This window comes from Lineus longissimus, chromosome 19, assembly GCF_910592395.1.
Source record: "Lineus longissimus chromosome 19, tnLinLong1.2, whole genome shotgun sequence".
NCBI classification, from domain to species: Eukaryota; Metazoa; Nemertea; class Pilidiophora; order Heteronemertea; family Lineidae; genus Lineus; species Lineus longissimus.
In genome coordinates this window covers 1627114-1642976 of record NC_088326.1, presented here as the reverse complement: position 1 = coordinate 1642976, position 15863 = coordinate 1627114, and the positions used below count along the sequence as shown (strand labels likewise).

General features: G+C 44.3%; 2 protein-coding genes across 4 annotated transcripts; both read right to left on the bottom strand.

Annotated features, from left to right (window-relative positions):
- Positions 1-383: 383 nt before the first annotated feature.
- On the bottom strand, positions 384-5508 carry LOC135503333 (zinc finger protein 62 homolog). Its single transcript, XM_064796878.1, has 4 exons — positions 5368-5508; positions 4360-5037; positions 3884-4067; positions 384-3607 (listed from the first exon to the last, which is right to left on the bottom strand). The coding sequence occupies exons 2-4, from the start codon at positions 5022-5024 to the stop codon at positions 884-886; spliced, it is 3573 nt and encodes a 1190-aa protein (XP_064652948.1). The 5' UTR covers positions 5025-5037; positions 5368-5508; the 3' UTR covers positions 384-883.
- A 944-nt stretch (positions 5509-6452) lies between these two features.
- On the bottom strand, positions 6453-12683 carry LOC135503142 (uncharacterized). Of its 3 annotated transcripts, none has more exons than XM_064796528.1 (11): positions 12634-12683; positions 11940-12237; positions 11547-11629; positions 10873-11103; positions 10448-10519; positions 10048-10176; positions 9585-9738; positions 9169-9293; positions 8762-8884; positions 7798-8005; positions 7138-7362 (listed from the first exon to the last, which is right to left on the bottom strand). In XM_064796528.1, exons 1-11 carry the CDS (start codon positions 12679-12681, stop codon positions 7265-7267), a joined length of 1569 nt encoding a protein of 522 aa, XP_064652598.1. In that variant the 5' UTR covers positions 12682-12683; the 3' UTR covers positions 7138-7264. The 3 variants fall into 3 exon arrangements, with proteins under 3 accessions (XP_064652597.1, XP_064652598.1, XP_064652599.1); XM_064796529.1 differs by lacking the exon at positions 7798-8005 and adding an exon at positions 8187-8284 and having other exon boundaries at positions 7274-7362; XM_064796527.1 differs by lacking the exon at positions 7798-8005 and having other exon boundaries at positions 6453-7362.
- Positions 12684-15863: the final 3180 nt, after the last annotated feature.

Genomic DNA, 15863 nt, shown 5'->3' with positions numbered 1-15863 from the left:
AGTAAAATTCAATCTCCCGGGCGCCGGGCCAAATGTCCAATTTACATGCACCCGCTGAAATTCTCACAGTCAGTAGGTCGAGTGAGGCAATGGTACACCGTTGACGACGCTGGGAGAATGAGTAAAATTCATTCTCCAGGCGCCGTCGATGGTGATCCTCACCGCAAATCACACTCGACCTACTGACTATGAGCGAAATTTTTATATCAATGCTGGTTTGGCAGTAATTCTTCAAAATATCACGAAAACGATATTCCCTCTCAATTAGACTTTGATGTTTTTACCAAAGCATTGGTGAAGGCCAGGAATAACTCAAATAAGAATAACTCAAATATTTGGAGAGGAATGATTTAATTGAACAACATCATACATTATACAACAAAACATTAATTTAAAACTATAAGACATCTTATCATGAAATCTCTTTAGAAGAGTCTCATAAAAGCATTTTCCAGTATGTAAATGCACATGTACTTTAAGTCCAAGTACTCACATATTGCACATAGAAGTAAAACATACTTCATGGGACATACATGTACTTTATACGAGTACTGACAAAGCTGATGACTAAGACCACATCCATAAACTAGTTAATTAGTATGATTTGTTTCACACTGATTACAACATATCAATTGTTTTGAACTTCTAATGAAGAAGAATCAACACAGAAACAACACAACTATCAGTGCTTTTCATTAACTTCTGACATGAATAGACCATAAACAGTTATTTTTTAAGTAAGACACCAAATAATTAATTCAAAGGTAAAATTCAACAACAACTTTTTCATGCAGCTTGGCACTTTTTTACTGTTCGCTTTCATTCTTTCAACTTCAGACTACGTTTTACTGCCATCCTGGACACTAAATCAGTGGTCAGTTTCTCAAAACCTAGGCGGGAATTGCACTTGCTGTCTCGGACGACCACTATGATCCAAGATTGCAATTGACCATGGAGCGATCGTTGACAGAACACTCTCTGGGGGGCAGTAGTCTGGTGGGTACTGCCCCGGTGCCATTGCCGGAGTCCAAATATCCTCCCCAACATTATTAGGCATACCATGTCCACCATGCGCACCATGACCAAATTCTGCATCACGATTGGTACCCCAGGGGTTAACATCCCCACCTTGCGGAATCTGCCCAGGATGTTCGTCCATTGAATTTGAAGACACGTTGCCACCTCCCTCAGGCTCTCCTACAAACTCTGTGTTAGGACCCGCCGAATGACTTGGCTTCTTTCGCCTATTCCCACCGGCTTTGAAATTCCCACCAACCTTGAGATTCCTACCGACCTTGACTTTCCCACCCTCGTGGGTACTCTTATGAGTGTAGAAGTTGCTCCAGTAGCGGAAATTATCACCGCAGATATCGCAATGATATCCTTTTTCGCCGGTATGAATTGTCTCGTGATCCTTCCAGTTTCCTTTATGACGGAAAGCCTTGCCACAGAATTTACAAAGAAATGGTTTCTCGCCAGTATGAATAAGTTCATGCGTGCGTCGTACCCCACTCTTACGGAAACATCGCCCGCAGTACTTGCAATCGAACTTTTTCTCGCCCGTGTGCGTTTGTTCATGAAGTCGCAAATTCCCAATCCTGAAGAAGGATTTCCCACAGAACGAGCAAGTGAATGCTTTCGTACCAGAATGAATGACTGCGTGACTTTTCAACTCATATTTTGTACGGAATCGTTTCTCACAATGCTCACAGCTGATTGGTCGCTCGATTTGATGGACAACTTCGTGCGATTTCAACCGATATGCATCGATAAATGCTTTTTCGCAATGCGGACATTTAAATGGCTTTTCACCAGTGTGAGTGCGTTTATGCGTTTCTAAAAGTTTCTCTGACGCGAAATTTTTATAGCAGTCGTCTTCGTCGCAACGATACGGCTTCCGAGGGTCGTCATGGGAACGTTTGTGCACCATCAACGCGTCCAAATGAACGAACCTCTCCTGGCATATCAAACACTGTTCCTTTTTCTCAGTAATCTTCAAATGGACAGCGCTCTTGTGCTCTTTCAACTCCGCAGGATATCCGAATGATTCAGTGCATTCGTTACACTTCTCTGGTTTTTCGACCATTTTGAGATGGTAGCGCAAATCGCGGTCATATTTGAAAAGTTTTTTACAATGGTAGCACTTGTGCATTTTCCTCGACTTCATATTATGAACCCTCTCCTTATGCAACTTAATTTGTCTCTTCACCAGAAATGACTCGTTACAGAGATTGCATTTATGAGGTTTCGGCGCGGCGTGCAACTCCAAATGGCGGATATATGTGTCCTTGACCTTGAATCTTTTGTCACAGAATTTGCATATCATTAGAGTAGTATGAATAATTTGATGTTTTCTAAATGATGCGCGACCAATGCATGTTTCACCACACTCTTCACACTTCAGGATGTCTGGCTTGGGCCCTTTCTTCAAACACCTCACCTCCGGGTGTGTTCCTATATGAGCGTCCAACTCAACTTTCTTTTTGAAAGACACGTTACATTTCCTACACTTGAAAGTACTTCTTAAGGTGTGAGACGCTAAATGTTTTTCGAATTTCTTCGTCTCGGAATGCTTAAAGGTCAAGTCACAGTATTCACATCTGTATTCCTTATCATGTGAACTTGTCGCAACGTCTTCAGTTTTTGAATCGTTTTCATGCGTCAGAAAATGCACATCATGATCATTCTTCGACAAGAAGTACTTAAAGCATTTCACACACCTGAATGATGTCCGACCAGCTGCAGTGTGAGACACTAAATGCTTTTGAAAGCTTGCCCCAAGTTTGAATTTCCGTAAACAATATTGACAAATGTACTCCTTCTTAACCTTACCGGGCGAGGTAGATGCACTGCCGGTACCAGTAGATGCAATACCAGCATTTTCGTCTTTAGAAGCATCAACGTCAGTTACTGAAGCGCCCGATACATTGTCACTGGTACCAGCAACGGTAGGGCCCAATACACTGCCATTGGTACCAGTACATAAAGTGCCCAATACATTGTCACTGGTACCTGTGTCCATCATTTGACCAGGAGCTGAAACCTCTGATATGTGACTCAACAAATGCCCCTCGAAATCATGTCTAGAGGTGAAGGATTGTGGACACTTTTCACACTTAAACTCCAGCTCACCCTTATGTGTCACAACATGTTTTTCATAGTCCCCAAGAATCAAGAATATTTCCTCACAGTTCTCACATTTGTACTGCTTCTTATCACTTGCGCAAGATGCAACATGCTTTTTGAAACTTTTCTCAAACGTAAATTTCCTTTCACAATATTCGCAACTGAGTTGGTCCTTGGCAATGCTGAGGCGTAGCCTCTTGGCAGTACTCTCCTGATTTTTGTGTTTCTTGATATGATTCATAAGCATTTTTCTCTTTGAGAATGTTTTATAACATATATCACATTCATATGGAAGCGGACGGGTTGTTGGGCTTTTCACCATTTCGGACTCATTCTCCTTTGGGTCTTCCCACATTGACGAGTACAACTTTGCATTTGCCTCATCTTCATTATCAGACTCCTCAAGTGATTGGCTCAGAACCTTACGTTTCGCCTGTCGCGTCCTCATCACTGGGGCCTCGTCGTCTGTACCAGTCGGCACCTGAATAGAGAGAGACCAGACTTAACAATAATTGAATACAACAATTTTTGGAGACAGCATAGGTTCGGTTCCGTGAAAATTGAAATCAGATAGCTCTAAGTTGATTTTGTAGAACCCACCTGAACCTGCTTGTTTTCGAAAGTGAAAAATATCGCTTGTTCGCGGTTCACTTTAGCAGCAGTTCAAAACAATCTTTGCAAAGGATACTTAGCCCTCAACAGTTCAACAACCAGCTAACGATAAAAAAAGCTGTTGTTTGTGGAGTAGCAAACTTACATTCTTCCCAAGTCCAAGCGTATTAAAGAAAGCTGCACCCTTTGCACCAGAGGACAACAGGTTTGCTGCTGGTTTTGAAGACTCTGTTACATCCGACTTGCCTGCTGTGGCTCCTGGCATGAGTTTTGAAACACGTACAGCTGAAGACTTTGGGGGGAGTTTTGGAGGAGTCCACTGTGTCAGTCTGGAATTTAAGTTAGAGAAAGAAGATAAATGCAATCTGAGAAACCAATGATGATCAGCCATGATGAAATAGATATTCTTAGCTGCAGCAGGAGGCCACCGCTATGTCAAAACTGTACTAATGCACCAGACCAAGAAGGTGTACTCTAATGCAATGTGTTAGTGGGGTACTTTTGCAACTATTGAGAGATACAGATATGATGTCTGATCAAATTGTAGTTGCTGTATTCTAATGGGTGATAGCTCTTACAGACATGATGGAATTATCATAATATCAAGGCCAACGCGCTTACCCTGTAATGCCGTGATAATAATAGACCACACCGTCCTCGTCAACAGCAATCTTCCAATGAGGTGGGAGCTTGACGCAACCTTTGATTGGCTTAGGCTTGGATGGTGGTGGGGGAGGTTTAGCATCACTGCCACTGGCCTGGGGGTCATCAGGTCCTGGTGAGGTATTATTGACTTCGGAGTCATCAGGTTCTGGCTGGGTATCGTTACCCAGGGTGTCAACAGCTCCTAGCTGGATACCATTACCCAGGTAGTCAGCAGGTTCAGGCTGGCAAGTGTGCTCCTGTGGATCAATCAGTACTCGTTGGCGAGAATTATCCTGGGACTTAGTCGGTACTGATTCGTTTTTGTTCTTGGTGTCAACAAGTTGTTGCTGGCTGTCATCATCCGAGTGGTTGATTAATCCTCGTTGGCTACTATTGTCCTTGGGGCCTTTACTGTCCTCATCATGCCGGTCGTCACTGTCCAGGGAATCAGTCGGTAATGGTGAGCCACGTTTCATTTTGCCAATGCCCTCCAAGGGGGCAGTAATTTGGCTTTCAGATATGTCTCCTATGTGGCTATCGTCAATATGTTGCTTTTCAGTATTGTGGGCATCAAAATCAGGTGCTTCATCCTTGGGGTCAGCATGTTTCGCATCACCACTAGAATTGACATACCCCTCCATCGCGTTGTTGAACCTGCAATTTGAAAATAAAGACAACAAATGAACGCTGCAAACTTAAATGAACAGCCAACAGGGTGCATCAATTGTGTCGGATTCACTGAAATTAATATCGCCCATCAAAATATAAGATGGGAAATTTCTTTAAACACGGACATTCATTGCCCCGTTGGCATCAATTTTTGATGACGATAGATGTGAAGACTGTGCACTTTTACTGTACTCAATGTAACATACTGGTAATTCATAATTGTATGCAGTGCATCTTTTTGTGTTGTCATGCAATGCATGCAGTACTGAACAATTTTACGAATAATGTCATGATAAACTGTCAGAATATACATACTATTTTCTAAAAAGAGACTCAACGAATCCTTTGCATAATGATCTATCATTTTAACATAATGAAATTATTCCATAACACCAATTTCGTCTAATATTCGTGACTTTTGACCAAAAAAATCTAGGGTTTTTCTGAAGAGAAAGTGGCTGGGAGCAGGACACCAACGTACCAAAATGTCACTGGTCAGGATGTTGGGAAATGAGCATTAACCCTCGTTCCTTTTTAGCTTTGCAAACATTTTGAGAACTCACAACTATGTATCATGGTCAATATACCAATCAAACGGTGTATTTGATACCATAATTTCGATTAATTGTGAGCTTATCATGTTTGGTGGAAACGCCAATTATAATTCCAAACTTCCTGTCGGTGCTCACCACTGAAGAGACCCGACCATTTGCATGCTCCTCCCCTTGCACATATAACATAAGTTCAGTAGTGCCAAACCTTACGAAATGATCAGGGATTGACCTGGCGAAATCTGCCATGCTCACCATGTATTGTGACATTGCCCTCGGCAAGACAAGGCGCCACTCTAGTTCCCAAGACAGTAGGCAGGCTGTGACTTCGTCCTCAGAATCCACAGCAGGACAATGCGCCACTGTAGTAAACAACAGTAAACAGGCTGTGACATTGGCCACATCAGAGTCTACGGCTGGACCAGGCACCCAAGAGTAATTAGGCTGTGACATTGGCCACGGCAGGCGACGCTAAGGTGCCCAATAACAATTGATGGCGGCGACATGGTCTTGGGCAGGACCAAGCGACGCATGAATACCCAGCAACAATCTGGTTATGTAATTGTCCAATTCAGGACTGGTAGTGACAATGTCCGCGGCAGGACCAAACGGCAGTATGGTGGGCAAGCTGAGGGTTTGTTCGGCACGCAAGACCACAGGGTACACCGCGTACAGTTCTCTCATACAGTTGTCCGAGTGTGACGTCGTCCCGGACACACCAGACTGCATTCTTCCTGATGAATTTTATTTTGAGGGGATCTCTTATTTTGGAGGTGTCTTGGTACAAGGATGGATACTGTTTCGAAAGAAACCAACAAAACAACAAGTCGTGCAAAAGGCGTCTTATGAAAATGATACAGCACATGATCAGTTACAGAAAGATTTTAACGATGAATAGTGATGAGCTGCGAACGGAAAGTTTTGTTCGACCAGGGCCAGGCAAGGCCCATTTCCTCGTCGTTCTATGTTTATTTACATGAAATTACCGGTATACAAAATGTATATGCTAGGTGTGTTGAATCTTTTCGAAAGCAAGTCGACTCTGAAACGCTCAAATACAAAAGAGAAGACACTCAAACAATACAATGGAAATCTCCTTATCATTCCCAACGCGAAAAGCAAAGTAGGCAGATTTCGCGACTATCACGAACGACGAAGTCCAAGTCCCCTCGTAGGGGTTGCGAAACCTGCCTTAGTATATACACATCAGAATATCAAAGACACCGTCAGGCCTATCTCAAGTAAAGACAAAACATGGCGTAATGCAAAAAACCAAACATAAGCACAACATTCACCATTAAGACGTCACCTCCACTCTTGTTTTGGAATCCTACTTGAGTGGAGGGAGCGCCACGTTTTTTGTCAGCGGGGCTGTGTCTTCTGGGGCCAATATAGTGAAGTTGTTGTTGGTGAAAGGATCACCTTTATCCTTTTTAACACCAGTTGTGGAAGTTGTAGTTGGCGCTTTCGTGATCGTAGCACTTTTAGTGGCAGCAGCAAATGTTTTCGGGGACGTTGTACTCGTTTTCGTGGCAGCGGCAGTTGTTTTCGTGGCAGCGGCAGTTGTTTTCGTGGCAGCGGCAGTTGTTTTCGTGGCAGCGGCAGTTGTTTTCGTGGCCGTGGTAATCGTATTCATAACCGCAGCACATGTTACAGGAGTATTAGTATTCGTTTCGATTGCTTCGGAACATTTCTTGTCGGTTTTGGTGTCGCCTAATCTCGCAGTTACTTTGTGATCTCGATTTGCGGCCCTTATTCTCTACAAAAAGAAGATTGAATTTTTGTGTTAATATCAAAGACGTCTTGGTGACCACATCTCGGCGACAATGCTGCGATTATATGCCGGCGATTCGGTGCGTTTGCTTGCGGTCACAACCGTCCTTGGGATTGCACACCTCGCCTTTTTGACCGGCGGATACGACCGCAACTGACCGCAACCATCCTCAACCCTCCGCAAGCACAAATTGCGACATTTGCTAATTACATCAAAAGTTAAACAGACAATTCTCGGGTATACCGTCTTCGTGCAACTTAAAAGAGGCGTGCACAGGACGAAAGGGTGTTACGTACTTTGTGCATGGCTGAATTGGTTTTAATCAGTTGACGGAAACGACAAGTCACTGGCCATAATACGTATTTTCGCCACGAGACCGTGCACAGCCCCAGTTACAAGACGGTATACTGGGAGAATTACCTGTATTGTATGACATGTGACGCATCCCTTTAGTCACCTCTGCCATGTTCGGCTCGGTCATCGCTCCCATGTTAGACTCCTTCACCTCTGTCATGTTCGACTCAGTCACTTTTGCCTTGCTCGACACTGCCATACCCGACTTTGAGTCAGAGGTGTAGTTTTTGCCGCCATCGTCACCGATTTCGTTTTTGTCAAGAAAGCACTGTAACTATAATAGTTTAAATCATGGACTTCCATCAACACCTCCAGTGAAACTCAGTGAAACTCTGTGAAATTATCTCTAACAGACAAATCGTCCGCAATACTGAAAAACCTGTCCACCTAACCCACGGAACAGCACATATATCTTTAGATTATTTTAGCAAGGGGGCTAAAAAAGGCCTACGTACGGTGAGCTCTACATCCCAAAAGTTTCGTATGAGACAATATCCCCATCAAAGGAAACCCGCGGCGCGGTATCCTGTAGTTCAACCCCAATCGCTCGCATCTGAAAGACATGGGAGGGCGACACAAAACACGATTAGTATCCCCCTCCCCCACCCCCACCACCTAACCCTATATCATTTACGATCTCTTCAATGAGGCCTTTGAGATCCTTGAGATCTTCACAGTCCTCGAAATCTTTACGGTCAACGAGGCATTTGAGGTCCTCGAAGTCTCCGATGTCTTCGAGGACTTCGAGGTCTTTGGGAGCATCATGGCCGTCATAGTATTCGAGGTCATTGAGATCATCACGAACTTCGAGGCATTTGAGGTCCTCTAAGTCTTCGCTACTACGGTGCCTTCGAGGTCTTCGAACAGGCATCGAGGACTTCGAGGCCGTTGACACCTTCGCGGTCTTCGAGGTGCTGAACCCGTCCGCTCTGCAGACACATATGCAGTGACGTGGTGACATTAAAAAGAACTGTCAATGAAAAATATCTACAAGTATAATGTAAGACAGAAGGTGTCATGCACTTCTTACCCCTCCAAGGATGTTTGTCCCCGCCTCCTTCTCAACGAAATCCAACTCTTCCTCGAGATCGCTAAAGGAATCAGTCATGTACTCGAAACTGTCGTAGTCTTCTCCCATGCAGCTGTAATCCCACTGAAAATACAAGCAATGTGAAAGCTGAGTGTCCGTGCCACATTCAAGCGAAGTGTTTATGCAGATGTGTTGCGTACCACGCCATGCAGACCCGTGCGATTGATCTCTCTGGCCATTGAGTTTCATTCCCCCTTTATGTTTTAACCGCACACTAAAAATATTCCCAGAGATGCGAGCTCTAGTTTTCCCCGTTCCAGCTTTCATGCTGACAGCTGCACCTCCGCCCTTCAAAAAAGTAGGGCTGGTCGTTGCCGACGCTCTCTGTTCTCGGGGTGGGGGCTTACCTCATAGTTGGGATCATCATCACTACAGTAGTCCTCGAGGTCACCCATGATGTCTGAGAGAGTCCCGTCATCACTTCCAACGTCATCGTGTGACCGTTTTGCAAATTTGTGCTTGGGAGAGGGAACTGAAAAAGAAAACACTGGTTCGGGGATCATGGAATATGAAGACGACACGTTCATATCGGGGTAGATTAGTCGTACATGTATATACACTCCCCTCGCACACGTTTCGATCTGTCATTAGTGCAGAGTGAAACGTCCTGAAGTCAGGATTGTCGGGATATGACAAGTCATGATCTCTCTACTATCTACAGTAACGAAACGCTGAATCATGATGATCAACCGAAAACGTTACACTGGTATTCACAGAAATCAATCTAGGGTCGCCGTCTCAAATGAGTTTGTACAACACCTACCAATATTCGGGTCGAAGACATAGTTGGGTGGTTGGACTGAGGTATCTTCAGGTTGTGGTGGATTCATAATCTTGAGGGTGACCAGTAAGGATGTGGCGAGTCGACGATAGAATGGTGGTTTCTCTGGCTTACTCGCTCGCTTTCTTGGCGAAGCCTGCAAAGAGATGGAAGTGCTTTTGTATGCGAGTTATGCAGACACTGTGAGCTAATAGCATTTGGAGGAAAATCCGGTTGTACAGAATATCTCATCCAAGCCCCGGAGGCAGCGGATTGGCCTCGTATCTCCCTTAAAAGAGACAATGACCTCCCTCGTTAGTCTGGCGACCGTATTCTCTCACTTCCCGATATTCCTTTTCGTCGTGGTCGGGCACAACGACAGACAATATTCGCAGCTTGTTCATGACATAAGCCGGGTTCGAATGGACCATGTCCATGTATGAATCCTTGAATGACAAGTACCTACCCTAGGTCGCCCTTCCAAGGACTTCTTCGCTGTCCTGGTTTCAAGACAAGGTGTCCGCCCAGTCTTTCGGTACCGCCGGCTCTTAGCAAAGTAAACCATCGTTCGCTGAATGGGTTTGGTAACCATTAGCTGGAAGGGAAAAGAATTTGGCAATCGGGTGTTGAATTCTTAGAATTCTTGAAAACGGCCTTCCTTTTCGCCAGGTCTGGGCTGCCGGGCTGGGCGGGGTCAAAAGTCGATTTCTCCATCACGCTGAAAGCTGGGGTATGTCATATGGACTGATTTTGAGGAAGATAGATCAGCTTCCTTTTTTCAAATGAACAACGTTTGAATTATAGAGAGACGGCGTATATTGAAAACAAGTGGTGCCAGGACTGGGTATAAATGGGTATCATCTTACCGCAGTTCGAAAAGGCAGCGCAAGTACTCGACAGACAAGGGTGGAAGTCTCAGGCTTGGGAGAGGCAGGCGTCTGAAAGTAAGAAACTTATCGGATTAGAAACCGGTCTAGTCTGCTGACCTCACTCTCGCTGTCGTAGCTATAGTCAGGCATCAAGAACCTACCGAGGGTGGGGGACCAGGCAGATTAAGTCGCAAGGTGATGCCTGAGTTGCCGTCGGACGATGTTCTTCTCCAAGAGAAAAAAACGTATTTTCTCGTGTCTTCCCCCGTAGGTAATCCGTCGCCATCATTTCCAGAAGATTATCGTGATATACATGTATATCGGACTTGGCCAGCCCTGGGTGCGTTGGCACAGTGTCTGAAGATTTTAATGGACGGCTCGCACTCTATTTCCTATCCCTTCTCTTCGCCGTGTCTCCTTACCTGTGTGCCCTTGTGTTCGCCGGACTCTTCTTCCGTGCGCAAACCGTCCCCGGGCTCCTCGGCAGTCTCCGCGCAAGAATCTAGTGGAGCAACATATGCCAGCATCACCTCCGCGCCTTCCACCAGGGTATTCACTGTCTTCAGGGCACACTGGCCGATCTGGCTCTTCACCACGCATCTGGCCCCGTCATACATCAACTTGACGGACCTGTATTTTAACCGTCTAGCCACCTGGAAGCAGAAAAAGACGGGCTTATGCAGAAAATCGCCATTTCGTGTTGACGCACTAGACTGACATTCTTGGACGCCCATCCACCAGCCGATGCGTGGAACTACCATACCGATGCAGTCCATTCGTGATCCTATACAGTATTTCCTTCATGGGGACGATGAGGCCGATCTACTGCATCCGGAGGGTATCAAACCTCCGAAAGCCATCGCTGTAAAATAATGAGTAACAACATGGAACGTGTATGGAAAAGGAAGGTTGAAAAGCACACTACAAGTACAGAACCATGGAGGTAATAAATAGGGAGGGTCTTTCAAGAAAAGTGGCCTCATTCCCGTTCATGTTTCGTCCGCATCCACGTTACGGGTCTTGACCACTCTTATATGTTACTAGACAGGTTACGATTCGAAACGCGAACGCAAACGTCAGTGGAAAGAATTCTCACCTTGACTGGATCGGACCTAATGACTGGTAGAGCTGTCTCGACGCTCTCTAACAAAACAGCGGCAGTGGAGTCCACGTACACAGCTGAAGGTTTTTCAAAATAGAAGAGAATGATATTTTGATACAAATATCGTAACCTTTAGAACGTGTACCGGTGCAACGATGTTTAGTCTAAGTGATGCGATGCAATCATTCGAATATTGAGTGCACAATCCATGCAACCAACCTTCCCAAGTATAACAGTGACTGGAGGCCAATGGGCTTTGTACATAGCCGAGGATGTTACAACACCGATCAGTCTCTACTTGTCCCTTAGTTTATCAATAACTAGAAGCCAACTAACCATGCACTCAGCTGAAGCAACTGGAATTGGTCCCTGGACTATAAATCTTACCAGCTGTGGGACTCGTCTTCGCAACCACCGAAGTCGCAACCTTGATTGGAGAGACGCAGGCGTTGGCGACGAACAGACCAGCTGACGCCGCCAGCGCCCCGAGTGACCCAAACAAAGTGTTGCCCTTCTTTATCTCCATAACTGCCTCCGCCGCTCTCTGCGTCATCGGTAGAGAACATAGCTCCTCCAGGAAAATGCTGCCTCCTTCATAGAGCTTCTTGCGGTTGATTTCGGCCTTTGTCTCAGACTGCGACAGGGGAGCCTTGTGGTGCCGGCTTGAGCCATTTTTCTCCGTTTTCTGAAGTAGGAGTGCGCAAATATCATCGGCTTATATTAGTACTGGGGGTAAAACAGTGTGAAGAAAGGGTAAACTGAAACTACATAACACATTGTTGCTATCCGATTTGGTTGATTTCTTCATGCCATTGCATTTTCCTGCATTGGTACATTCATGGGGTAATCGTAAGGACGTGCGACAGAAAACTTCACAGGGTGGACGGTTCTGAGTCGACTTTACCGTAATTGTACTAGGTTGGCTGGGGCAGGAAGAATCGAATGACGTACACGCCGCAAAAACTTGATATATTATGTTTCATTGGCTCAAAAACATCCCTAAACTGGGACAAAGATGATAAAGTAAGGAGAATCTACAAAATGAACTAAGGCCACACCTATTTTTGCTATATATACATACCGAAGCAGATGGAATGAAAGATGGGTACTTGTCGTACACGTCGGTCATGGCTAAAGGTTTGGGAATGACTGGTAACACTTTCGAAGAACTACCGAGGCCTATTACGTAAGGAATGTTGGTTCAGGGCCTACTGACGTAAGGGTGTCCAACTTTGAAATTGAATTGGGTGCTCGGTCATTTGTGCTTGTGGTTGTGAAGAAAGAGACCCTTGTCAATATCACTGAGCTAGATTCACCACGTACTATGCCTATGCTCGAGGCGTGTCGGCCCCGTGTTGAAATGCCGTCTAGTGCCAGTTGGTGCGTTTTTCGCTGATTGTGCAAAATTCAACATATCTCAAAAGTTCAATGGTTGACCCTCGATTTTTTTTTGATTTTTGTGTAGCGTAAGCAACTGTCTTTCATGGGAGAATGGTCCTTGTAAAAATTATTCAAAAAAAAATGTATAATATTTGGGGTTTTCCGTGATTGTTCGACCCAATTGGCAATATTGCCATTTGGGATGGTGAACAGAGCTAGAAAGAAGCAAATGCGACGCTTATGATTTATTTAAAGAAATAAAATGCCCGATTTAACATCCTGCAAAATAAGGGGAATCGGGCGTTTCCAGTGATATACGACACACATGGGTTGTCCTCATGCAATCACTTTGGAAACGCATTTTAAGATAGATGTTACGACCTGTTAATGGGGCACGTCATCATCGCGTACATTCGGGAAAAACTCCCTGACGAGACCTTTTATTCCACGGGGCAATATCCACAAGGAAATATCTACAGGGCAATATCCACGGGGTTCCGAGTTGTCACAGGCGCCTGACGGTATTAGAATCGCCAAATCAATCTTAGCGCTCGATCAGTCTTCAAATAAGAAACTATAGAATATATAATACTTGAACATAAAGTATGGGATTTTAGGTTCTGTGTATTAGGCTGATCTATTGCCCCGGGTCGATCTCCATGAGCCTGGTTTCTTCACGCGCTTGTGTCTACTTCAAAACCTGCGCAGGAGTCGTGAAATCGTCTGCCTCGTGGAAGATATACACTGAGCGGGAGCATCAAATCTTCTCCGCTAAAACCCTCGATTTTACGTTTCTTTCCGCGAGTAAAGGCAACTTATGGCGGTAAGTTGATAGCTGAATTGCCATTGCTCATCCATGCATTAATTTTAATTCGTTTCTTTCACCACTGATGCAATATTCCGTGATTTTTGTGTTGGAAGTGCGCCAAAAAAGTGTCCATCATGGCGCCGACATTTCTTGCAATTGGGTTCAGAACTATAAAAAAAAAGGTTAATTGGAAGTTCTAGCAACCCGTCTAGGTAATTTAAACCAAATATTTGTGTTCTATGTGTATTTTTTATTCTGACTATCTAGATTTTATTAGTTTTTTAGCGTTTTTTCTCAAGAAAAACGTGCATAAAAAAAACATTGGTGTCGAGGTAACGGATACACTGTACTGTTGCATGCATTGCGCATGCCTGTAGACCATGTGCTTTGGCACTGTGCATCTTTGGGCACCGATTTTCCCGCCTACTTTTCAAGGCTACTTGGCCTTGTCTTAGTCTTATACTGTAATTGTAAATACAGCAAAATGTACCTGTTCATTGCTTAATTGGTCATTGTAAATGATTTTATGCCAGGTTCTTCATACCCCTTGCCTTGGAAGTTAGAAATCATGCATGATGATTATGATATTTATCAATATTTTCTTGAATCACTATTTCCAATTTTTGTCACCCCTTCTTTATTACCCCAAACCACTAAGACAGCCAAGGTAGACCCGCCTAGTCAGGGGGTAGGCTGGGAGTGCATCTAAATCTGCCTCACACATGATATCAGCTGGTTGTGGAATTGTTTTTCACTGAATCTGATGAGCGACAGTGTGATTTTGTGAAGAGTTTGCAAATTTATTCTCAAAACTAGATCAATTCTGGTGAGATTGAGCACAAAATTAGGGAAATGTTCTCTGCATGGCTTATTATGAAAATCAGACTGGACAGAAGAAAAAATTTCACATTTCTTTCACATTTCCAGTTATTGTCTCTGGCTGATCTAAAGTTCTGATCCATGCCAACCCCTTCCACGCCCCCTATTTGCCTTTGAATGGCAGTGCACCAAGAGCGGGGAGAATTCCACCTACATCTATTTATGCAGCCACTGCTCCTGGGATGATATTTATTGTCAAATCGATCACTGCCAATGACGCAGGGCTCAAGGTATGACACTTTTCAGACTTGCCATTTTTTTTTGAAAAAAAGTCTAGTGAAATAGAGAATTATGGAGTTGCATACAGCTGGCTCTGGACTTGTTTTCCCATAGAGGTAAACTTTCAGGTTCTAGAACCTTTGGATAGGACCACTGCTAGTTAAAAACATCTCAATATTCTTCATGAAAAAATTAAACCTGTTTTATTGCAGACAGCCTGGCCGGAGATGTTTCTCCTTTTAAGATGACAAGTGCTGAGCTATGGATTCAGTTCACCTCACCACCACATCCACTTCAAAGCAAGAACCACTCCAGTTCTCGAGCAAGGTGAAACTTTTAACTTTTTGAACCTGAACCGCTGCTCCTCAGGGATGGATGGACTGTCAAAAACAAACTTCAGAGTCATGACACCTTTCAGAGTTTTGCCTGAGGAGGAAAACCACACCTGTGTTCAAAGCCTACAAATATATCATGAAAATAACTGCACCCAAAGAGTTGAGGGCTGGACATGGAGGAGCTACTAGATGTTTTTCTTTGTCTTAAGCATCAAAGATGTTATTCTCCAGGGAGTATTCCTCCTCAACGTGTAATGAGACTCCGTCTTTGGCCTTCTTCCTTCTGGATGTGACTCGTGACTGGTCAGATACATTTCAATATTCAGTATAAAGATTTTGATTTGTTTTATTGCAGACAGCCTTGTCAGAGATGTGACTTCTTGCATAATGACGAGTGCTTACCTATGGATTCACTTCACCTCACGGCCATACCCACTTCCAAGATAGAACTACTTCAGTTGAGAGCATTTCGAGGTAAATTTTTGAACGATTTAAACCTGAAATCTTTTGCTGCTTCCTTCCTAGACGATGGGCTTTCAATGACAGACACATACTGAGTAAAGGGTCATGACACTTAAGTTGTGCCTGAGGGGGATCCACAGTTGCGATGAATTACACCCAGAGAGTTGGGTTTGGTCATGAGGAAACTTCTGGACCATGACTGGTCAAATACATTTCAAAATTCAACAT